We start from the raw sequence: 25,110 nt of genomic DNA, 5'->3' as shown, positions 1-25,110 counted from the left end.
TAGAATAACAAGTACTAATCGCGGCTAATCCTCGGTCATTGAGGGAAACGTCAACAAACACAACAGGTGGATTGGTAGCTCAACGCAAGCGGAAGGACGTCACTCTTACCGTAGAACCAATTATTGTTACAACTCTTCTGTTTTAATTGTTTAAAAAGTTCAACGACTAGTAAATAATTACCTAGATCCGAAGAAAGACTTGTACTCGTTTAGAAAAAAATATTATCGCTCGAAGTACTGTTTACTGTATAATTAATACTTTTAGTAGATACAATTAGATGATGTACGGTAAATACCAGTATAAGTGACCTGGGTGAGTGACAGGGTAGGTAGCATTCTTGGCGGGACAGCAAGAGAGCAACAAAGGACACAGGGACACCGTCTGTAAATAACAACACTGCTTCTCTACTAAGCTAAGGACGATACAAGGGCATACCGGTAGAGATAGACCTCTTACGCGGCTAGGAGTTCGTTCTAGAAGCGGATATTACTCGGTGAGTTAGCACATACATGTATTTTTTTGTGTTCTTCGTTTGGTAGGGCTAGGAGAGGGGGTGAATGCAGTTGCCTGCCAGCCGCTTGATAATGATCATTTGTAAGTACAGTACAATGTACCGGCATTTCTTTCGGGCGCTCAAGTTTCGCATTGTGAGAAAGGGGCTCGCTTCAAACCTCGCAGAAAAAAAACTTTCGAATTATGGGTCAAGCCCTTGCTTTTCAATAGATAGAAATACCATAGAACTTCCCTTTAGATTGTTAGCTTCATAGAAATGTACAGAAACGTACGTATGCGAGAAATGGATTTTTTCCTATTCTGATCTGCGGATATATGGTTAGTTGACGTCTCCAGGGTTACCAAATGGTACGATATGATAATTTTGATTTGTGTGATCGTCCCTTTATTTTGCCCAGTTGCTCTCTGCTCTGAAGTCCTGTGTGTTTGTGTGTGTGTGTTTTACGCTGTCGGGCTTTCCCCCAAAGGCATATTATACTTAACAAAGAATGTACCCTGGTATTCAGTAGAAGTAGACTATGATAAAGTGCTATATGCACCGCTACATGTGACCACAGCTTTACGGAACACTTGCGAACTGTAAACGTGAATGCTAAATAGCAGACTAACATTTTTGTGAGCTTTGTTGACTGAAAGCGTGGCCTGGTCAGGGTATAGAAGACCATAGACCGCTCGTCTGGCCATGGGAAGACCATGCCCAACCAGTCTACGGTACATGCCTATGTAAATAAACCTGGCGTCGTGTGATTTCGCGAACATGGCCGAGTTCACGATGGGATACATCGTCAGTGATGTTACGAACATTGCCGAGTTCACGATCAGACGTCGTGTGATGTTACGAACATTACCGAGTTCACGATCAGACGTCGAGTGATGTTACGAACATTGCCGAATTAGAATTCACGATCAGACGTCGTGTGATGTTACGAACATTGCCGAGTTCACGATCAGACGTCGTGTGATGTTACGAATATTACCGAGTTCACGATCAGACGTCGTGTGATGTTACGAACATTACCGACTAGTTCACGATCAGCCCCGAACACGGTCACGACCAATCCCGAAGCTCGTCTGAAAGAGCGACTTTAGACGACATCATTTTAAGACTTTTGTATTAGCCAGAAGAAACCACCAAAAAAAGGAATTTGTTTGAGGGTTGGTGTGTTACTGGATGAAGTAAAACACTTGTTGTGATCTGCACGGTTTATAGCATGTAATAGACAACAGGTTGATTAGTAGGTTGTGCATGTATGGGCCTCAACACTGCAAATTAATCGATGTATATTGCAACAATTTACCGTGTCAAATGTGGGCTTTTGGAGATTGTTTCGGGGATTGTCTTGCACCCTTGGCTATCATACATTCTTACAGGGGCAGAACTCTGGAATAGATTCAACGGAGCATTTTTAACACTCACGTACAGTGTTTTATCATGGAGGTAGAAGAGATCAACCGATGTACTAGTATTGAGCGATGGGGAGGGGGGCGTTGGATAAGCCTTAGGGCATGCCGGGCTACGGAATACATTTTAGGTACTTCTGGGAACCTAGCTCCGTGCTGTATCACCTAATCCTGTAGTCTCACGCTCTATTGAACATGCATACGTGTTTGGGCAAGAGCTTTCACCTCTTTGAGTTTTATTTAGATCCACAATAAGCCTCATAAGAGGCTATTCTTCCTGTGGTCTACACATTACATTCATATATACATACATGTATTACAATTGAAGAGGAACGTACAAAAACATTGCAAAGTTAACAGTATGTAGCAAACTTAACACAATTCCTTAAATACACTATTTACAGTCCAGTACTTTGCTAGTTGTCGCCTGTGTTGTTCCACAAGTGTGACATTCTGTACAGAACCGCCTTTCTGAGAATTGGACTTTGGTTACCTATCTACACTCGCGACAGGTATGAGAGTACGAAGTTCGACACGGTGTTTGACGAGGTTTTGTTTCGCAATTTCCGTTGTTTGTTGTGAACGTTGTCTTCTTCTATGGAACCTTTGTTCTACCTCTGTTTCTTCAACAAACGTTTCTTTACCACAAAATGTACCCAGTCATGTTTCCATATAGTATCAGCTTGTCTTCGTTTCCTTCCTGTAGTTGTATTTATAAATGCGTCCATTTTTTCAGGCATGCCTGTACACAACATGCCCTTGTTAGGTTAGGCCACAGCAAGTAATTTTTATGGATGACATCAGCGCGCGCATTAATTTTCGTCTGACTTTGAAAAAAAAAACACAAGAAATTTTGTTGCCTTCTGACAGTGGTCAACATGCCGAAAATGGGCAAAGTACCATGCCGGAAGGTGGATGGCAGATAACTATGAAGAGAGGAGACAAAACAAGGCTCTGATTTAATGTTTTGTTTCTTACTTTGATGCAGTGATATGTGATGCTGGCTGTGTATATGTGATGTTCCCACTGAATCAAAGCCATTTGTACAATGATTGAGTACAAATTTTAAATTGTAGGAGCCTTACGCTAAAAAGCAGTTACTCAAGCAACTGGATATGATTTTTGGAAGTAACTGTTTTTTGGCGTATTGTATTACCTGGATGTCTAACCTTCATCGATGTAGGAGCCTTGTTTTTTTCGCACGCTCGCATTAGATTTGGAGTCTGCGGAGGATGTCATCCATACAATTTACTTGCTGTGGCCATAGAAAGTCTGCGTCTGTTGAGCACAGATTGCTCATTGTCACGAGGAGATTGATATCGGTTTATCTTGTTTCCTATCTCGAACTGGTGCATGTCTATATCCGCCATTGTCACTGGAAAACTTACGCTCCGTAGAACTCATGCGGATATACTCACGGCAACAAAAGTGTTTTAATTCTTATCTTTTCGAGTTCATCTTTTACACAGGATGCTCTAGAGACTATAATACTGGTTCCTTTTAATAATTGTTTAGTAATAAACGTAAGATGGTAATTGACCAATCACCAATGTCAACTCTAATCGTATTACTCATACAACGAACTCCCGACGTCGTCGATTGGATGAAAGCTTGATTGGGTAAAGGTATGAAAAGGCTTGTCAACTACAAGTCCTAGGTATACCTGGAGATTCAGGTTCGATGGTAACATTTTGTTTGTTTGTTTGTTTGTTTGTTTGGTATAACCGGAAAACTGCCTTTAGGCGTAACATACCAGCTTCGTTAGTTCGTACAGTAAGTAGAATCTGAACTGGACTGTAGGTTTATATCCGAAAGGACGTCCCTAACCGAAGCTGTGTACTCATTTTCACCTGAGAGGATAGGCGCTAAGTGCCATTCCCAAGGGCACAGCACTGCGCCCTGCTAAGGATTCAAACCCAGAACCTTTAAGGTCTACAACCGTTACCATAGGATCATTTTTTTGGTCACCTTTTCTTACGAAAGAGTCCTACAGGTCAAAAAGCACTTTGGGCCCTGCTAAGGATTCAAACTCAGAACCTTTAAAGTCTGCAACCGTTACCGGTATACCATAAAATCGCATTGCCACCTTTTCTTACGAAAGAGTCCTACAGGTCAAAAAGCACTTCTTACCGCCTTTTGCTCCAATATATCCCCGACACGTCTACATTTCCTGATGACCAGTCTTGTTTAATACTCAGTCCTGTGATCTTTGCACATCTTTTGACATGTGTGTATGAAGATTAAAGAGGTTGGATCTTAAAGGCTTACAGGCCATGTAAGGTAGCTCCGGAACACCTGCACTGAACAGCTGTATATTTACCATTATCTTAGCGCAACCAGCTAGAATATATCCTATCTACTATTACTGCAAAATTACGTTAAATTTCAAGCTGTTTAAACATGCACATATTGATCTTTCATTCTACCATTAAGACTAAATCTTCTTTTCTTATAGTGTGTTTATTTTCTTTTGTTTCGGCTCTAATTGTTCCGAGTGAGTGAATGTTCCAAAACAGATGTGAAGTCAGTAGTATCTTACTCATTTATATTTTCTTCGTCTGACTTTTAAGTTTATGTCTTTGATTATTGTACCCCTTGAATGTTTCTTTCAAAGCTCCTTTCTTTGTCTTTCACCTTCTTAAATTCCCCGCCCCTCTAGTACAACGACAGGGCTCGAAATTCATTTTTGGGAATAGGTGCACTGGTGCATCCAACCTAACAAATTGGGTGCACAAAATTTTCTATGGGTGCACCATATAAGATAAAACAAGTAGAATGTCAGCGAAAACTAATTATGTTTTGCTTCTATTGAAAAGTACTACAAGAATGATTCTACTATTTTTTCTGACACTTAGATGTTAAGAATATGCTGAATACTAGTACTACCCTAAATTTAACATCTTGACATATACGTAAACCTCCAAAAAACATTTGGGTGCACTGGTGCACCCACAGAAAAAAATTGGGTGCACAGCTCCAAATTTGGGTGCACTAAGGTGCACATGCACTCAGTATTTCGAGCCCTGAACGACTTAGTTTTGGAGGGTCTTAGGAGCCTAAACAGTACAGATAGTCGTCAGTGAGTGACTATTCATTTTCAAGTGTCAAAGTTTAAAAGTGTTTTGTTAAGTCCCAACGACACTTTGTTCCCCATGCTAATACGTGTTTGTTAAGATTATTATCTGCAAAGATTCACTTTGGTAACAGTTTGAACTAAGTGGATTTTTAAGAGATTGAAATCTTCAAAGAGCGGTTGAGGCAACTACAGTTTGTTTTGGTTGGGTAGGTAGTGACGATATGGCTACCGGATGTTAGGCAGCGGTTCGAAAATTGTCCCTATTGTGAATCAACGCACGCATCTCAGGTGAGATAACATTCTCAAAGACGGCCTGCATTAAAGACAAGATGTTATCTGCGTGTAGGTATCTCTCCGTGCGGTGTCTATGTATCGCAGCGGTCTGGTTGGGTTGTGGTGCCCGCCGATACCCCCAACACCGCCGGGTGTTTTGAGCCGGTAGCTGCGGTCTTTGAAGTGCCGGCATGGAGGAAGAGCGGTTTGGGTAGTTTTAAAGGCACCCAGTGCAGTTTTTTAGTTCTTGGAAACCCGCGAGTTTTCAGAGCCAATATTCTAGTCATTTATCTAAATACTGAGTTGAAACCACACTATCCCAATGTATATTGAACCTCATGGAGCAAAAATTACCAAAATTCTGACGGAAAATGGTTACTGGATGGGCCCTGGGTTGATTTATATTTAGGGTACCACCCAGAAAATAAAGGACTCATCTTGGAGCTTGTTTCTGAAGTTTCAAATGCGCAAAGTATGAAATGCTAAAAAGACGACGAAAATGGGCTAAGAAATGGCAGTAAATGTGAATATCAAACAGATTGCCTTATCCAGAATATTTTGTGTTTTTCTGCCAGGAAGTTACATTGAATGGCTATAATAGTAGTTCATAATACATTTGTAAATAGATGGGGCGTAGTAGAGCAAAAAAGGCTAGCATTAGGCCACAGCAAGTAAATTTTATGGATGACATCCTCCACAGACTCCAAATCTAATGCGAGCGGGCGAAAAAAAAACAAGACGGGCCGAAAAAAACAAGGTTCCTACATTTAAAAATTTTGACTCAATCATTGTACAAATGGTTTTGATTCAGTGGAAACATCATCACATATACACAGCCAGCATCACATATCACTTCATCAAAGTAAGAAACAAAACATTAAATCAGAGCCTTTTCTTGTCTCCTCTCTTCACAGTTATCTGCCATCCACCTTCCGGCATGGCAGCAGACATCTTTGCCCATCTTTGCTGACCGCTGTCAGAAGGCAACAAAATTTCTTTTTTTTTTTCCAAAATCAGGCGAAAATTAATGCGCGCGTTGATGTCATCCATAAAAATTACTTGCTGTGGCCTTAGGCTCGCCCAGGCGATGTTTTCATCACCATGGCAACAGCAAACGACAGTTTCTGTCTTAGTTTTCGCGCGCCATTTAGATGGCGACCCTGCACAAATACTAAATACACACTTCGTCACGGTACTTGCAATCCCATAATACTCACATATCGATAGTTGAAGGAATGCGATGACAGATCTAGAAAGCGTCAGTTCTATTTGTGTTCGAAGCAGACACACTATTTTCAGAAATAACATCCGGAAAAAAAAACTCAGTGTTGATGGTATCATGAAGCGATACCTAAGGATAACACGCCTATATTGTGATACTTAATGCTATCAGTTTAGTAACGTAAACATGGAGGCAGAGTGGAAACAAAGTGTTGTTTTTACACCGCTTTTCTGGTTTGTGTGTTTTACAAGCGGATCAGCGACACAGTGTCTTGCAGAGAGAAGTGGTTGGATTAATGCCGACAAGATTTATCCGGACATGGTCCCGACAAAGGCTAAACATCGATCGGCGTGGTTGTAGGTTTGTCGTAGGTTGTCGTACGATTTTCATCGGATGTCGTACAATTTTTTGGCAGGCTGTGACATAAAACATCGAATGTAAGACAGCCTTTTTCATACCAAGACATGTAATTTTTACAGAATACAGGTACGGCAATCCCACGAATGCCTCAGTTTGCGATCGTACGACGTTCGTACAACATATGTGGAACCAGGCCCAAACCATGAGTGATATAGTACTTTGTTGTAAAGTTGTCTTGCTCAGTGCCGTATTCATGCTGTCATTCTATCCGGATTTCAGAAAACGTGGAAAACGTGCAAGGCAAAAATTGCAAGGAAGGTTGACAGGGGAAAAACTCAGAAAAAATGGCGGGAACTATTGGTCGGAAAATTTAGGACGACATTTTCATCCCCATGATTCACCGTTCACTAATTGCTAACATAATTCATTCTGACACAAACTTGACAGGATTATTCATGAAAAACTCACTGAAATGACTTCAACAACAAAAATAACTCGATGTTGAGTGAAAAAACATGTTGAGTGGGTCTTTCAGGGAAAACATGGAAATATCACAAAAATGGCGGGAACTATTGGTCGAAAAATTTAGGACGACATTTTCTAATTGACTAATTTCTTGCATAATTCATTCTGACACAAAGTTGACAGGATCATGCAAAACGCACTGAAATAACTTCAACAACAAAAATAACTTGATATTGAGTGAAAAAAAAACTTGATGTTGAGTGGGTCTACATGGAAACATCACAAAAATGGCGGGAATTGGTCGGAATTATTTAGGACGACATTTTCATTCCCATGTTTCACCCAAGACTAATTGCTAACATAGTTCATTCTGACACAAACTTGACAGGATTATTCATGCAAAACGCACTGAAATTACTTCAACAACGAAAATAACTTGATGTTGTTGAGTGGGTCTTCCACGCTACAGTAGTGACACATGTTCGATCTAAATTGACCACGGGAAACTTGGTGTGAATTGGGCTGCTCGCCTCAGGTAGCCGCGATGCCTTTCAGGTATCCCAGACTCTGGAAAGGAATGCGCACGGCGTCAGCTGAGCAGCGGCCTCCCCTCTCTCCCCTCACCCTCCAGCGAGCCTCAAACAAAAGAAACTCCCACGCCTTGCGTCTGCTTGTAACACTACATTTAAGGCGTTCAGATGAAGAACATACCACGCCGTAACTTAACCCTGCGCCTACGTACACCTCAAGAAGATTTTATCTCGATTCTTAAGCCGCTTAAAATCGTCTACATGTTGCTAATGTTACATTGCAATGTGACAGAAGTACATCATTAAATCCAGCGTCTGGATAGAAGTTTTCCATGAATGTGCACTGAAGGTATATGAAATGTTAGGGAAACACAACATGAAGACGTCCATTCCGTAACAGCACCAATAAAGTGGGAATTTTCACGCATTCCATTTGCTGAAGTATCTGTCGACAGCTCGCTCGACTTGTCGCGTAACAACATTCTTAAGGCGGCTGTATTAAGGGTTAGATGTCTATCTCACCTGATGACGCTGTTATGGGCGCGGTGGTAGAAAGAACCTTAAGACGGCGGAGACAATCGTGTCAAGTGCTGCTGTAAGGTCTGGTCGTATAGACGTCGTGAGACTGTCGTACGGTATCGCAAACTGATGAAATTCTTGCGATAGTCGTGCATGATTCAAACTTCAGCTGTCTTGTTACTAAACAATCTGTCTTAGATCTTTGTCGGTGGTTCATTCTGATTCTATCGTATTCTGCTTGAACATTCTGCCACTTCAAATTCGTACGACAACCTACGACGATTGTGACCCAACGTTTTTGAATGACAGCGAGTACCTAGCCTCCACCAGGCCTTTTCTACGGGAATACGGATCGTAGAATTCGGCAAAAAAGAGAGTAAAATCGGCCAAAGGAGTCCGGCCGCGGGGAGGTAGTTTCTTTCCCTGCGGGGCGGCCAGTCAAACCTACAAGGCGGCCAAACTCCCCAAATATTCTCCTACATGTAGCCAGCGTAGTTAGTCTGGAAGAGACTAGCGAGTACCAGTCGGAACATCCAAAGAAGATAAACTACCTAGGTAAGGAACTAGAATTCTTTGTTCTTCTGGTTGTTGTATTTTTGTTGAGATGACCCGAGAAGACGGAATGTTTTCCTTTTATCGTTGCAGTCATTTCAGGTGGGTAGTTCTTTCTGTTGTCACGTCCAACCATGCATAATCCCTCTGCATAGCGTAAATTCCCGTAAAAAAGAACAACGGTATATGGAGGCAACGCTGTTGCTTGTTACAGGTGCCATAAAGTTCGAGGTTACGTATCAGGTGGGCTGTTTGCCACCTGTAGACAAACAGGTGTGCTCGTAGCCCTTAGGCCGTGTTTAAGTGAAGTCACCCAAACCGCGATTCGGGTAACTCACATTCCTCACCCTGGTCCACGTGCCACACAATCCTTTGAAACCGTGTCCGATCACAATTCGCTTGAGCTACATTTATTGTTGTTTGATATGTTTGTATGTATGTATGCAATTAGCCCCCCGGGCATGAATTTGCAATAAACTTCTAATTAATGTCAGAGGTCAACGACCTGCTTGCTGGTGCCCCCCTCCCAGCGTATCTCGGCCGAATGCCGACATGATCCCTCGATCCAGAGGCGGTGAAGCTCGCCCTAGAACGGACACATTATTTGACCATTACTGCTCTTTAAGTTGCTGCCACGTAAAAGTTGGTATTGCATATAAATAAAGAAATATCACCCCGTAATCCATGACCAAGTGAAGTTACATTGAAATCACATTGCGTTCAGACGCAAATCGCGATGCGGGAAAACCGATTCGAAACCACCTCTAGAAGTGGCTTGGGATCGAGGCGCTTTCAATGTGATTTCGGAGCGTTCAGATGGAAACCGGCTTCGGGGTAAACCACATGTAAAGCGCCTTGGGTGACTTCACTTAAACACGGCCTCTGATAGCCGATGCTACGATGACAACCATTCGCTAATGGTAACTCCTTTGGCAAATAGTTACAGCCTTAAGCTTGCCACCATAGGATCTGCTTGGAGATTAAGTTACTTCTCGCTATAGTTTCCCCATTTAGAATGTATGTGCTTCAAATAGCACATGGCATGGACAGCTTCCATGTGATTTCAATTGATGTCTATGAATACCTAGAAAATATCTTCATTTTTTTTTTCATTCTATCTGTAATTCTATCTCTAGGGCGGGATGCCCTAGATAGGGCTTTGCTCAGTATTTTATAGAACAGTATTTTATAGAACCCACGACACCAAGAATCGACGTTTTGTATGCATTTTGCGCGTGTGTTTCCTACACGTCTTATATGGGCCCTTCAGTAGAACAAGTCGTAAAGATTATCCCTGCATAATAAGACACATCATCTGCACGATAACGCGGTGTAATTATGGGCATTATGAGCAGACACACGGTGTTTAAGAGTCTGTTACATGTATGTTATCAACCTATGTAATCACTAGGACCCAGAGGGACGTATAGCTATATAGCACACTGAGAAGGGTGCTAGTGTCACCAAAACGAAAACAAAACTACACTGGATGTCACTAGAATACAGAAGATAGGATCCGTCTGTTGTGAATGTTGGCGTGACCTAAGTCTAGTCTTCGGCTAAGCAGCCACAGAGTTGATGAGCGAAAGCAAACATATTTAACTGCTAACTAAGTGTCAGAGACCTTGGACATGTCAATCAAAGATTGACGTTGCACACGATTGGCTACCCTAGTAACCCAATTAACAAGGCGAGTGACAACTTTCTACATTGTTTTTCCTGGCAGGAAGGCTTTAGGTAAATCAGGCCAAGTTCTGCAACATGTCTTGTTTCTTCGATTAAGCCCATCTACACGGACATTTGTCATCTGGTGACTTGTGGTTAAGACTACCCGTCTACGAATGTTTTCTGTGAAACATTTTGAGGGAATTTCTGTCTAGTTTCTTTCCACTGCTCTTTTCATCTTGTCATTTTTCCGAAGCTTCCTGAGGATATTTCCACTAAGCTTGGCGCTTCCGACGTGCCCTTACATGGGGATGAAGTCAGGGGTATACCTCATTCCCTTGGAAGCCTGTGCGCTGATAGGCAGGATCCTATGGGTTTAGGGTTCGATTCCCGGTGGCGATATGTTTCAGTCGTTGTAGTGAGAAGATTCAATGGCTTAGAAACGTGACTGTGAAGTTAGATACCAGATTGGTGGACTTAGAGAGATTTAGCTATAGAGATGTTTATTGCAAATTCATGCCCGAGGGCTAATTGCATACAGGCATTGACAAGAAAAATGTGGAGATAAGACTATTTGCTAACATGAAGTTCTACGTGTACGATATACTTATTAAACCTACTATCTCTACTTAAATCTAATAACGTTGGTATACATACAGGATAAACAGTAGATATGCAATATATGAACAGGTAAGAGGAACAAGGTAACTGCTATTCTAATCTATTCGATTCTATTAAACTATTCTTGCCATGCTATTAGGGGGTTTGACTTCTTCTCAGGAGGCAGTGGGAGATGAATTGTCCGACTCTTTGAAAAAAATATGTACGGGATGAGGGAGTGTTTTTGATGGTCAGAGGAGGATATACCAGAAAGATATTTCAGTGTAACGAAGCTGCATTTCTTAGAAGGTAAATGTAAAAATGACAAAACCTGCACATGCACTGACGCCCCCCCCTAAAAAAAGCACCACACTACAATGAGTCTGATATGAATAAGATATTTTAGGTTTCATTCGACATTAGGTCTTACTCAACACATTTATTTCATTGTTTGTTACTTTCTTCATGTAGTTTGCCATACATTGTACCATGTGCAATTGTCGTGCAATAAAGTTCTTCTATGACAGGCTAGAGCATGTCGGGTAGCGGGTGACGTCACCAGGTATGAGGTAATGTTGAACGCCGCCATGATGGTCATCACCTTGAACATGACATGCAGACCTGGGAATTCATTTACCCTCCCAACAAACCCACATCCTTCCCTAGCGTGCTGCAAGAAAATCCACGACACGTGGATTGGGGCTGACCTCATCCTTTTAGTAGTTTCCGTGCCAAGTTCAAAGTCAAAATGACGTAATCCCGTGTCCGAGGGATTCCCCCTCCGGCTAGAGCCAAAAATAGGAGTGACTGGAAAAGTTCCAATGTGTAGAGTCGGTAATATTTCAGGATGCTCCCCAGGAGTCCCTCGTATACAGATGATTACAGTACTTGAATTGGCTCCCTGGAAACCCGTTGGAAACAGTCCAACAGGAAGATATAACTGCCAACAACTGGCAGTGTAAAAGTCAAAGGTTTATTGTTTCTATCAAGTGCTTGGTGTCAAGCCACGCCAAACTTGAACGAGTTCCAAGTAGCTCTTGAGCCAACTCTCCAGTGGTTCACAGGAAGCTGATACTGTATAAACCACGAGCAATGCTTCCGTACCGTTCCAAGTAGATGATTCTAAACCACACCATCTATATATGGTACATAAAAATTGTGAAAAAGGTGTGAAAAAGCGTAGTTGATACGTCGAAGTGCCGCACTTGTATTCTAATCTTATGAAGGAAGTACCATATTATAGCGTCCGGTCACATAAGTCGTACGATCGTCGTACGATTGTCGCACGATTGCGTCCAAGGGACGAAGAAGGCTTGGATTCGAACCCCTGACCCCCTGATGCAAATGCACGCTTGTTGAATGTTATTCTAAATCAAGCTTATAGCCTAATATGCTCATTAAAAGGCGATCGGAAGACCATTAACTAACTAAAGTACGTAATATGCCTGTCAATGAAACCGATTATCCGTCATTTATTAAAAATCTCTCAACCTTTAAATTGACGTTTGGCTCAAATATCTCTGTCGGAAGAAAAGATATTGTCCAAGCTCTGACATCTAAAGCATAGGCAGATTACTAAAGACAGGTAGATTACTAGAAAGGACTATAGGATCTGGGATTTGAGTCTATTTGTCCGTGCATTGTGCTGGAAGAGTTCCAGTTAATTGACGGTATTGTGAGTGAGGTCAGAGGTCAGAACAGTGATTTGACGTCCAGTGGGCATGCCAATCACTGGACAAGTGGAAGATTAGGTGGTCAGTTTCGTTCTAGCTGACCAGCACATAGAGGGGAACGTTCGGAAATGTCGATATACCACCTTAGTGGCAATTTTACAGAATACAGTGCAATTTTACGGAATACAGTGCAATTTTACGGAATACAGTGCAATTTTACGGAATACAGTGCAATAGTATTAGTATACAGTGCAATTTTACGGAAGACAGTGCAATCGTATTATTATATTAGTACAGTATACAGTGCACTGTACACTCTGGCACCCCTGAATGTATGCATAGTAAAGCAAAATTAAGGCATATCCGTGATATATTGATTCTCGTATCTCATATACAGCATTGTAGTATTGGCCAATTGGTGTGATCTACAAGATGACTTTGTGTCGCTAATGTGGCTGAACTAGTCTGATGATTCTTACCTGAGAAAAGGCCATGGGTTAATCTGCCCCGAAATTAGCAGACAGTGAGTTGCGTTCTTGTCAGACAAGTTTAGTCCAACACAAAACGTGCAGGTAGACACCGGGCATTTTTACTTGAAGGAACTACATGTACTTACATGTACGTGTTTGTGCGTGTGCGGACTAAGGTAAGCAATTTGACACTGTTATGGCTTTACTGTGTGGTCTGTAGGGAGGTTAGGGATATGTCAGGGTCCATGGTAGCATGGTTGTTGTCAACAGTTTGATTTGGGTTCAAAATTGTACATAGCTATCTGTTAGTACAATGTACGTTTGTTTTGGTTCGCGACGGCACATTGTACCGGCGTATGTTTGAGTATACATTGCATGTTAGTATACAGCTCGTGAATTTGTACCCAAACTGCATCAAAACAAACAAACAAACAAACAAACAAACAAGCAAACAAACAAACAAGTGTTTTTTTGGTCAACATCTGTACAAAACAAACGTGAAAATTAATGATCGTGCAATTCGTACTTTAGCCTATTGTCTGTGTCGTATATACATCTGTGACTCTTGTGACTTTGATATATATTATTCTTATCTATATTTTTATTTCCTGAGAATTTCTAGTCCCTTAAATACATCTACTGGTCCGTACATTACCATATTATATTACATTTGTATATTTGTATATGGCATGGAGTTAGTTTTCAATAACGTACCACCCTACCCTCCAAGCAGATGTTAGGCTTGTTTTGGACGCGTTTTTGAAGGTGATTTCAGGCGTTTCTTCGAACCTTCTATTTTGTCAGTATATGCTAGTACACTGAAGAAATATGAAAAATTAGAAAACCCAACAAAACGCCAAAATTACCCACAAAACGTCCAAAGCAAGCCTAACGTCTGCTTGGAGCCCCACCATAGCATTGAAGTGTTCATAACTCTCTGACTATGTTCTACTCATATCCCTTCTTGTTATAATGTCGCTATCGCTTCCGATCTGAAAACCACAGCAGTAAACCATATGACAGTGTTAACTGTGTGTGTTCCAATATACATCTCCGGTTCTAGATACCCCAGTCACACTATGACTGTAGTCTCTACCAGACTAACTACGCTGACTATATATAGGAGAATATTTGCCAGGGGAGTTTGGCCGCCTTGTAGGTTTGACTGGCCGCCTTCGGAGGGAAAGAAACTACCTCCCCGCGGCCGGACTCCCTTGGCCAATTTTACTATCTTTTTTTGCCGAATTCTACGATCCGTATTCCCGTACAAAGGCCTGGTGGAGGCTACTATGACTGACTCATAATGTGTCTGTTGACATTTCCGGAAACCGAAGGTGAGTATGTCTGGCAGAAAAAAGTTCAGCGATGAATGAAAAGGCGGCGACCAACTCGTCCAACCTGTTCTTGGCTAAAGAGCCATGCAGGCGACTAACAATTGCCGGGACTCGGTTGTCCGTACGTACGCATGTACGAGTCAAAACGGCGCCACAATTTTCAAAGCTTTGTAAGGGGACTGTCACATATAAGTCGCACGATCGTCGTACGATTGCAAACGTAAGACTTTCTTAGGACAGTCGTACAATGTGTCGTACAAAATTTAGCTGTCATGTTACAACTTTTTAAAACATTGTAAGGAGCCGGTATTCGTCGTACTATCGTCGTACGATCACAAACGCAAGACTTTCTTAGGACAGTCGTACAATGTGTCGTACAAAGTTTAGCTGTCTTGTTACAATGCAACTTTTTAAAGATTCAATTTGTAAGGGCCCGGTGACAAACGTCGTACGATCGTCGAACGATCGCAAACGTACGACATTTTTAGGACGGTGACCGACATTCGTGTGATGTGCCGTACAAACTTTAGCTGTCTTGTTACGGATCCTTATCTCACACCATTTCAGAATTACAAATATTGTAAGATAATGAATAAATGAATAAGCAAACGAATAAACATAGGCTTTTAGATCACATCAGTAACAGCGTCCTACACAGTAGGGATTTTACGACTTGACCACAGGAAAATAATTACACCAACAGGAAAGAGCTGCATTTGTCATTTATTGTAATTTTGAATAATCACAAATTGGTAATTGGTGGTTGCGCTCAGAACGCAAGGGGCGAAAGGAATAAAGACTGTCTTATTGGAACAGTGGGGTGTTCTATTTTTTCAAGGTGGAAGGGATGTACATGTGTCTTATATGATTTCAGGGACAGTACGTAACTGAAATGAGCAACGGACAAACCAAATTTCCTACCTACATTTTGCCAAGGTGGAAAAGTACATAACATCTTGATATTACTGTTGTCAGTAATTGCTGGACTAGTTTCCAGCTAGTTTGATGCTGACCCAAATATGTCTACGGTCTAAAATCCTGCCAATCATCGGTCAAAGACCTTTTTCTTGGAGGGGTTTAAAATTCCCAAAATAAATAAGATTCCGTCTGCTACTTAAGAAGCTGACTGAATTCGAAAGCTATGAACATCTTTCAAATTTCAAGCATCAAACTAACATTTCTTAAAGTGTCAGATAATAGAAAGCTGGTCTTAAAGTTGACGGAAATGGTTGAAAGTAGAGAAAGACCTGGAATGCCTTTCCGTGCCTTGTTTCCCTCCAGAAATCGCTTACTGGACGGTTTTAGTAGCCTGGATACTAGACTGTTTCCAGGGCATACACAAGCCAGCTCCTCGGCTCTAGGACCAACATGCCCCCAAGGAAGTTTTTCCACAGCCCCCCCTGACTTAAAACGCTCGCACGCTGGCTAACTTCGTGTAAGGACATATGTTTCTTCCCTCTGGCATCTAGACTACAGTATTAGCGGCACTGATGGTATAACCCTGAGGGTACGGCGGCTTGTATTACCGTCCCCCTTTGTAGATCACCAAGACCGTCTGGTCGGGAAGCGGTCTGCAGCTCAGCTACTAATGAAGGGACGTACCATTATCAGGACCAACGGGGGGTGGGTGACGCCTTATAGAAAAAATAACGATGACGAAGAAAAGGCATGTTCTTCAAACTGATTTAAATCTATCTGATACATGTTCCCTATAGTTTAGAAAGGGTGTATTGTGACAATTTGTGTCTAAATCTACACATTGATAAGATTGAGGATGAGTATCATTTTGTAGTCGATTGTACGTAGTAATGAGAGAGATTCCCTATATTCTTATATACTAGATAAGTTCCCCAGCTTTGGACATTTAAATGAAGTATAAAAATTCAGATTTCTTATGAAACTTGACAAATCATGTATTATTGGTTCCATATGCTCGTACATCTATAACTGCGTCAAGAAGCGAGAAGAAGTCGAACATGTACATAGTAGACCACATTAGTATGTATACTAGTAGTTTAAGTGTCATTGCTGTATCCTTTTCCTTGTCTATTCATGACCTGTACTTAGCTTGTTGGAGCATAAATGTACAATAAAGGTCTTTCATTCATTGATTTCCAGGACTGTAGCTAGTTATCAGACGATCTTTCGCTGTTCTCTCAGCAACCCCCTACACCACCCTTCGACCTATAGTGGACGAGTCGGAATCCCCCCTGGCCAGCTGATTGGTCCATTACGTCACCTATCAGCACTTTGTTTGAGGGCAGACCCCTGTCGCTCCTCTGTTCTTGCCTTACTAGTTCTTGGCACGGCTTCAAGCTTGTCTGGCAGTCTCGCGTGCGCTACCATAACCAAACTGACCCGGGCAGGCCGAAGTACCCCACTTCGTTACAGCGGGTAATACAACACTTCCACTGCAAGCCTTGTATCGCGCAGCTTTGGAGTTTTAGTCGGCCAAGAACACAAGGATTTGTTCCCCATAGGAGGTCTGGTCTAACTTCGCTCTCTCGTTTGGTTAATCTCGGGCGCTGTGTTTTGTTTGGAACCGGCGCTGGACACGGGTTGTTGGGCTCCCCTTAGCGCGGCGTACGTCTGTGTGTGTGCTGTATAAACTTGTACGGTGCTGAATATTTATTTAACTTTCCCCACAGATAATGGAGTGAAACGGTCTTGCAGCAAGCCGACGTCTGAACACTGCAAGCTGAAGAAACTACGTACAGTCTTCAGAGAGAATCTGTGTGAGAGGAAAAAACTCGCTGCTACTAGAGTGCGTTTTGCCTGAAGACTACAGAGTAGGACGTTTGGGATTCGAACTCGTAACCGCTTGCGCGCTGACAATCACTAGAAGAAGAAGAGGAAAATGTGTACAACTAGAACTTCGCTGCTGCCTGGAGGTGGGGTGGCTACTTTGAGTCTACCCGTCCTCCTGACCACGGGACTTGTGGGCCTGTTGGTGGTCCTGAAGGGGGCGAGGGGCTTCCCGACTGCAGCCAGCGCCGGCGCTCTGCGCGGGGTCGCCATCTCCGCGGACGAACAGGTTAGTACAATCCACTTTTGTTTTCCTCCAGTCGTACGAACGTCGTACGATCGCAAAAGAATGTTCTTGAGATAGTTGTGTATGTGTCGTGCAATATTTAGATGTCTTCTAGCTGAAAATAGTTCTGTCCTAATAGATCCTTGTCAATTTGAAAATTGTTGGCAAAAGGAATAATTTACATTTACCATCGCTATAACTACCAACCTTCCAAAATTCGTACATGGCCCGTGAACGCATACAGAAATGTCATTGGCTAACGTTTGATTGAATTATGCACATGTCCTATCCTGTGTTCTCGTGCAACGGTAAACTATGGGGGCTGAACGACGTTTGTTTGTTTAATCTCCAAGCAGATGTTTGGGGGATGCTACTCGTTATGTTTTCCTACAGCTGCCATTTTCTGTGAGAAAATAAGGACGGGGGATTTGTTTCACAGAAAATGGCAGCTGGGAAAAACATGATTAACGATGTAGCCTCCCCAAACATCTGCTTGGAGTTAGGTGTTCTTGACCTGACGTAATGACCTTGCTGTGCAAATCACAAAACTACACATATCGATGCGCTCATTGAACATTCTGATGCGTTACCTTGCTACGTAGCTTTGCAGTACTGAACAAGAAAAATCGTTTCCGAAATGTCTTGCAGATGATCTCCCTAAGGGGAGCCAAATTTGTCTTCAACAAGGAGAAGTCGTAGACATCATCCCTCCATGAAATAGCTTGTTATTGTCTTCGTCAGAAGGACTATGAAATTGTCTCGCCGGAGTGTGGGGAACTGCGGATTTCGCGATATAACTCTGGAAGACATGATTCGACGTCCATGATTTTTGGCAGGCAGATTACCGCTGTTAAGGCCAAAGTCAAGTACAAGTTTTGGCTTCGTGGGGGGTCTGTGCGTCACGTTAGTGCACCTTTTGTGTTTGTGGCTTGTTAGCAAGATAACTCAAGTATTTGTAAAATGTTGATTATAATTCTTGGTGTGGTGCTTACTATTGTTGGGACCAAGGTTAAGTTCGTTACTGAGCTTCGTGGGGGGTTTCGTTGTGACTACAGGGGGCATTTTGTTAATTTTTCTTGTGAGCAGGATAACTTTTGTATGTATGGATGGAAGTTAATGAAATTTGATAGGCATATTACTGTCGTAGTCTCCAAGATTGAGTTCAAAGATGAGAGTCGTGGAGGTCGTTATGTCCCCGTAATAGGACCTTTTGTGTTTAGAAATCCCCCACCTACATCTGCTTGGAGACAGCCGACAGCTGGATAGCGGGGAACCCCATAATGGGATGGGATCAAATGACGTTACATTGAGGGATTGTACTATAACTTCAGCAGGGGGAGGATAGGTTGGACATATGTCAGGTTATTTTCTACGGCCACACCAAGTAATTGCTATGGATGACGTCCACTGGAGACCTTAAATCTAATTACCTTAAATTTAAGGCAAGCGCGCAATAAAAACACGAAGGGCCGAAAAACGAGATGCCTAGATTTGGAATATACTAACTGTAGAAGTACAAATGTTAGGACACAAAGAACACAAGAAACAAGTCTTCTTTTTGTCATAAAGACAAATTAACAAAACAGCAGTAGTCACCCTGTTCTGATTCTTTCCTTTATAACATCTTCTCTTATTATATTTTGCGGCGCTGTTGTGACACTTTCAACACAGTAAGAATTTCTTGAACGTTTTTTTCCAGTAACAGTCCAAACTCAAATAACGTAGGGGGGGGGGGTTAACACGGGTGACGACGCATCTGTATAATCTGCGGCAAACCGTTTCAGGGTGTTCTGTACCATAAAAATAGTACAGAGATTCTTTTGTTCTTTAGACCAAATTGATTATTAAAAAGATTGAAGAATACGCATGTTAATTTCTCTAGAACGATGTACCTCTGACGAAGACATGAGATCTCCGACCTCTAGTTTTGTAATCTTTTGGTGTATTTCAAAAGAGATATTATGAGTCAAACTTTGTTTTTATCAGCAGAATGATTTGTGGTGGCACTTTCATCAAGCTGTCATGTGCAGGCGTTTCGTGTCTTGTTACCATGGTTTGTTTACTTTGATGGCCAGCAGGTCATTTGCCTTAGCCTGGGTACCATCCCCAGTAGTATATTCGCAAACTCTATAACTGTTATAGAGTTTGCGAATATACTACTGGGGATGGTACCCAGGCTACATTTGCCTGTACATGTAGGTCAATGACCAGACACTGGCAAATGACCTGCAGACCAGACAAACAAGATTATTTTCCTGCAGACTGTCTAGGGGTAAAAATAGATAGGGCTGCCTGGGTCTGACCTGCCAGCTGGAGGTATAAACAAAAACAACTCTGTCCCAACTTTTAGGTCAAACAGACCATCCTATTATGAAGTAGGGGTGAAAAAGTGAAAATCCTTTTAAATTAAGCAATAAAAATATGCGACAACCTGCTAATGCACTCCAAAACACAAAGAGACTCAACAACTACCCACATACCAAAAATCATACCAAACCATCCCCCAGATTTTCCAAACATTCAACACAAAAAGTCCAACATTAAACATTTTGTAAATATCAAACGCAAACAGCTAGGAAACTCAAATTTAAACCACTAAACCATAATAATAACAACTACATGCTACCTTAATATCGCACAAACAGTCCATAACGCGAAAACAACAGAATGAAAAAATTAAACTGCAGTACCAAGTTCAATCACCAGGGGCTCAAAGTCAACCTACACAATCTCCAAGGCCCCATCCATCAATCTGCCAAATATCGTACAGTTCCTTCTCACCGATCTTCAGATATCAGACCAAACATGAAACGGAGTAAAAACAGTACCCCCATTTTCATGGAGGGTAATTATCAATTATCGGGTACCCCCTCTAGTAAAAACACATGGCCGAGAGGCGGGGGAGGGGGGCGGTGCGCTATCATACACATGTATGTCCCAGGAGAACTTCCCACAGAATTGTTCCGGGTAGTTTGGCGCAGTGGGGGAGAGAGCTGAGTTCACTAAACAGCTGGAACAGACAGGATTAGATAAAAAGAAAGAAAGAGAAATGGGGGCAAAAATGGGGGAGGGCGGAAGTTGCAGCGCCTGTATAAACTGTTTCAGGGAGTGAATGTATTCTGTTGAAGGATCTTCCGTATTTTGAACGGGAGAAAGATAGACTTGACTATGGGCTAGTCTAGCTCTAAACTTTAGTGATCCCAAGCAGATGGAAGAAAAAAAAAGCCCCTACCAGGCCTCAGAAGCGGCTGGATAAAGTAGAAATCGGCCATAGGGAGCGGCAAACTGTACTCCTTTGGTGGACAAACTCCCCTGGCATGTTTAAACTTTAATATCTATTGTTGTTACCCTCTTTCTGTAGTTTGCCATACATTGTACCATGTGCAATTGTCGTGCAATAATTTCTATAATATCTGTCTATTTGGCCAATTTCTACTCTTTTCTTCCGCTTCTAAAGCCTGGTAGAGGCTAGAAAAATCGCCACGTTTATTTCTGCCGTCTCGTTGGTTGTTAGGCTGTGACTATCGAAGCGGACGTAAAACTAAGCTAATTTCAAGCAAGATGGTGGCTTTTAAAATCTCCAAGCAGATGCAAGGTCGGACTCAAAACCACTGCCCATACTCTCCAAGCAGAGGTTTGGGTTTTGGGGGTATTTTTAGCGTGTTTTTAGGCTTTTTTATCGGGGTTTCTCTTTTGCACTGAATTTTTTTGAAAGAAATTTTTTATGAAAGAAAATTCAGTGCAAAAGAGAAACCCCGATAAAAAAGCCTAAAAACACGCTAAAAATACCCCCCAAACCCAAACCTCTGCTTGGAGAGTACACTGCCCAGTCTTTCCTATCTAAAACCATGTTTATCGACACGCTATGATATTGCCTCAGCAAATGTAAAGAAAACCTACAGGATTACCTACAAACGGTCCAATTTATTTCATATTAACCCGTGTTGACCCATAGCTGTCCTGCCGACCCACAGGACATATCGTTTGCGGGAAACCCGCCGAGCGTTTGGAAATATGATCCGACTTTCTCCTACCTGCTAGATATAAGCGGCTTTGTTTCTGGCAGTATTATGAAAATATTCAGAACCAGAACCCGTATCAAATATATTGTGCATGAAATAAGATGAAATCTATCTTAATCACGTGTTAGCAAGGTGCAAAAGGTTAAATTATTGGAAGTCTTAGTGGTGGAAGTTGCATGTGTCATTTGTTTTGGAAAATCTGTGCTTATAAAAAAATCCCACGTATAAAAAGTAAGTGCATATGGCCTTGACCTCATGGAAGCGAGCTCGCGAGGTAATGAAAAATTTCAGTAGTCTCATTTTGGGGGAAAAGAACATCTAATTCGAATAGAAACGCCGTGATCAGGTCTGTAGTTGCTGTAAAGTATAATCGTAAAGTAGCCTGGATACCAGACCCAGGGTAGGCCCTGATCATGAGTTAGATCAGGGTCTAACTGAGGGGGACTGTGGTATGATTTCCTTGGGGGCATGTTGGCCCTGGAGCCGAGGAACTGGCCTGTGCTGGCCCTGGAAACAGTCTGGCACCCAGGCTAGATCGAATAGTGACGTTCTCTTTCTTTCCGATTCTTTGATAGAAAAGTCTAGCTTGATTTCTTTCATCCATAAATGATATAATAAATAGAAACAGAAACACGTTTAATATCTCAGTAGAATGACGATCTAATTTATATAATAGACATCAAAGAGCATCATAGAAATATAGCAGAAATTCTATGGAGGTGTGCTTACAACCTTGACTGTATAAGTCAATATTTATAGCCAAAGTGCAGAATAACAAAACACACATATTTCATCAACCGCTCCATTTCTTTTGAAGAGACGTACCACGTACGGGTAGACTATCTAGGACAAGGTTATACGCCTCAAAGTTAGCCTTGTTGTAGTGTCAACAAACTTGCTGTGGGTGGGAAGTGTGCTTTGTTACATAGCGTGGCGGAGAGTTGTCGTGTTAGTTGGTTGATGATTTGGACAGATATGCGTGAGAGAACACTAAGGCGGCGACAAGGTCGGAGTCAGCCATTTCTGGGAAGGAAAACAAAACTTTTTTAGCTGACGATGCGTGGAGTTGTAAGGCCACAGCAGGTAAATTTTATGGATGACATCCTCCGCAGACTCCAAATCTAATGCGAGCGTGCGAAAAAAAAAACAAGCCGGCCCGAAAAAAACGAGGTTCATACATTTTACAATTTTGAATCAATCATTGTACAAATGGTTTTGATTCAGTGGGAACATCACATATACACAGCCAGCATTACCAGTGGCACTTAAAAAATCTCGTCGCCGTGCTCAATTCAGACAGCAAAAAAAAAAAAAAAACGAAAAAAATCTATGGATTCAAAATGTCAACCTTTTACTTGCATGTATTATGGTTAGGCCACAGCATGTAAATTTTATGGATGACATCCTCCGCAGACTCCAAATCTAATAGCGAAAAAAAGGTTCCTACATTTTAAAATTTTGACTCAATTATTGTACAAATGGTTTTGACTCAGTGGGAACATCACATATACACAGCCAGCATCACATATCACTGCATCAAAGTAAGAAACAAAACATTAAATCAGAGCCTTGTCTTGTCTCCTCTCTTCATAGTTATCTGCCATCCACCTTCCGGCATGGCAACAGACATCTTTGCCCATTTTCGGCATGTTGACCACTGTCAGAAAGCAAAAGAATTTCTTGTTTTTCCCCCCCAAATCAGGCGAAAACTAATGCGCGCGCTGATGTCATCCATAAAATTACTTGCTGTGGCCTAATGTGGGGGCTACGTATGGGGGGTATGGGATTACCTTGTTAGTTACGGACCAGGAATGATGGTATAAAGCTTGGGTGGGGGTTAAAAGGGGGGCACGTAAATGCAAGTGTCTTTTTTGTTGTGTGACATTTTTACGGGAAATTTTTGTGCAAGGTAGGTCCTTCCCTCGGCAACCGCTGTTGAGGTGTTTTTTCCCTTATTTTTACAATTTGATGATTTATCCTTGTCAATCCCAGAAACAGATGGTTGTGCCGGGCGCCCTTGTTCCCTCAGTGGCCCATGACATCCCGTTATCCGTCTTCAAAGCCTGCGTCCTTCCCTCCCCCGCGAGCGAGTGCGCCATTCCCCAAGGACATCCAGGAAACATGAAAATTCATAGGGGTCGAACGAGTTGGGCTGGTCCATTTTGATGGGGAGGGGTGGAAAAGTTTCTCTTCCCCTCCCCCAATTTTTTTAATTGAATACGTCTTCATTGTAAGTCCTCTAACATGTCTAAAACCTTTCCTCGTGAGTTTGATAATTTTTGACCACCCAGGCAATTTTTTGAAGGACGAGGACTAAAGTTTTAGCCTCCATAGCATGCCAAAAACTAGGGGTCTTCGGGGTTTTCAGGGTCTTTGGGAGCTTTTATGTGCTATTTTCTAATTGCATATAGACAACAAACATAGCCAGCCAGCTGGTTGAATAACCCCCGTTTTTAGAACTGGGCTAATCAGAAAACAGCCGAAGACCACCAAACCCCCAGTTCTATAAGCCTGCTATGGAGGCTACTAAAGTTTTGCGTTGTCTTTCACAAAGCTAATTTTTATTTTTGTGTAAAACTTTATGTAAACTGTAACAGACCTCACTGTTGATGTGTTGTTTTTGTTTTGACGTCTGCTTCTCGAGGTTTGTTTATTTTCAAGAACACAAGGTGATTCACAAGTCTGGTGTCAGACCTGTCTTTGTTTTGTGTCACCTGTGAGACATCTCCTTAACGCATGGGCGCCTTCATCTGATCTTATCTATATCTAGGAAGTCTCCTTTATGCATATATGCAACGAGATACGAGTTGACTTTCATTTCGGCATAATTGCAATGCAAACGTTTAGACCGGTTGCAAGCACGCACAAATCAGAGAGAGAGAGAGAGAGTGACTGAGTGAGTGAGTGAGTGAGAGAGAGAGAGCTAGATAGGTAGATAGATTGATACAAAGAAATAGAGAGAGAGAGTGTGTGTGAGAGAGAGAGAGAGAGCTAGATAGGTAGATAGATTGATACAAAGAAAGAGAGAGAGAGAGAGAGAGAGAGAGAGAGAGAGAGCACTGCAGTTGATACTTCATACGCTAAAATTGACAGACGAAAAAAAGATAAAAAGAAAAAAAGAAACCTAGTCAGCAGAAACTTGCAACATCATTTCATATTTTTACCCTCCCAATATTCAGGCCAGTTCTTCTTTAGACTACCCCTAGACCCTGGGGGTTGAAGAAATAGTGTAAGTTCCGTCGTAAGTCTGTGTACGTGGCCATGAATGACCCCCCATGCAGATTTTAGGTTCACGTCTTCGTGACTGAATATGGACCTAGCCAAACACAGGTACACAATACTTGTCATGGTTCTGCATGCATTTTAATCGACAGACTATCGATCACCCTTGTAAACACTGCAA

The 25,110-nt window shown here is 42.0% G+C and overlaps 1 protein-coding gene across 2 annotated transcripts in view; it reads left to right on the top strand.

Annotated features, from left to right (window-relative positions):
• The first annotated feature begins 321 nt into the window (after nucleotides 1–321).
• The window catches only part of LOC109467406 (matrix metalloproteinase-24-like), a 40,460-nt gene continuing 15,671 nt past the window's right edge, over nucleotides 322–25,110 (top strand). Inside the window, exons 1-2 of one of the 2 annotated variants that reach the window (XM_019765363.1) lie at nucleotides 322–494; nucleotides 17,303–17,688. In XM_019765363.1, the coding sequence (XP_019620922.1) occupies nucleotides 17,512–17,688 (177 nt within the window). In that variant the 5' untranslated portion in view covers nucleotides 322–494; nucleotides 17,303–17,511. Of the gene's footprint in view, nucleotides 495–16,924; nucleotides 17,138–17,302; nucleotides 17,689–25,110 lie in introns of those variants that run through there. The other variant, XM_019765352.1, reaches the window with a different exon arrangement.

This window comes from Branchiostoma belcheri, unplaced genomic scaffold, assembly GCF_001625305.1.
Source record: "Branchiostoma belcheri isolate BF01 breed outbred unplaced genomic scaffold, Haploidv18h27 scaffold1, whole genome shotgun sequence".
In the NCBI taxonomy this organism is placed as follows: domain Eukaryota; kingdom Metazoa; phylum Chordata; class Leptocardii; order Amphioxiformes; family Branchiostomatidae; genus Branchiostoma; species Branchiostoma belcheri.
Note: the sequence above shows the minus strand (reverse complement) of the source record. Positions and strands in the feature narration are given on the sequence as shown.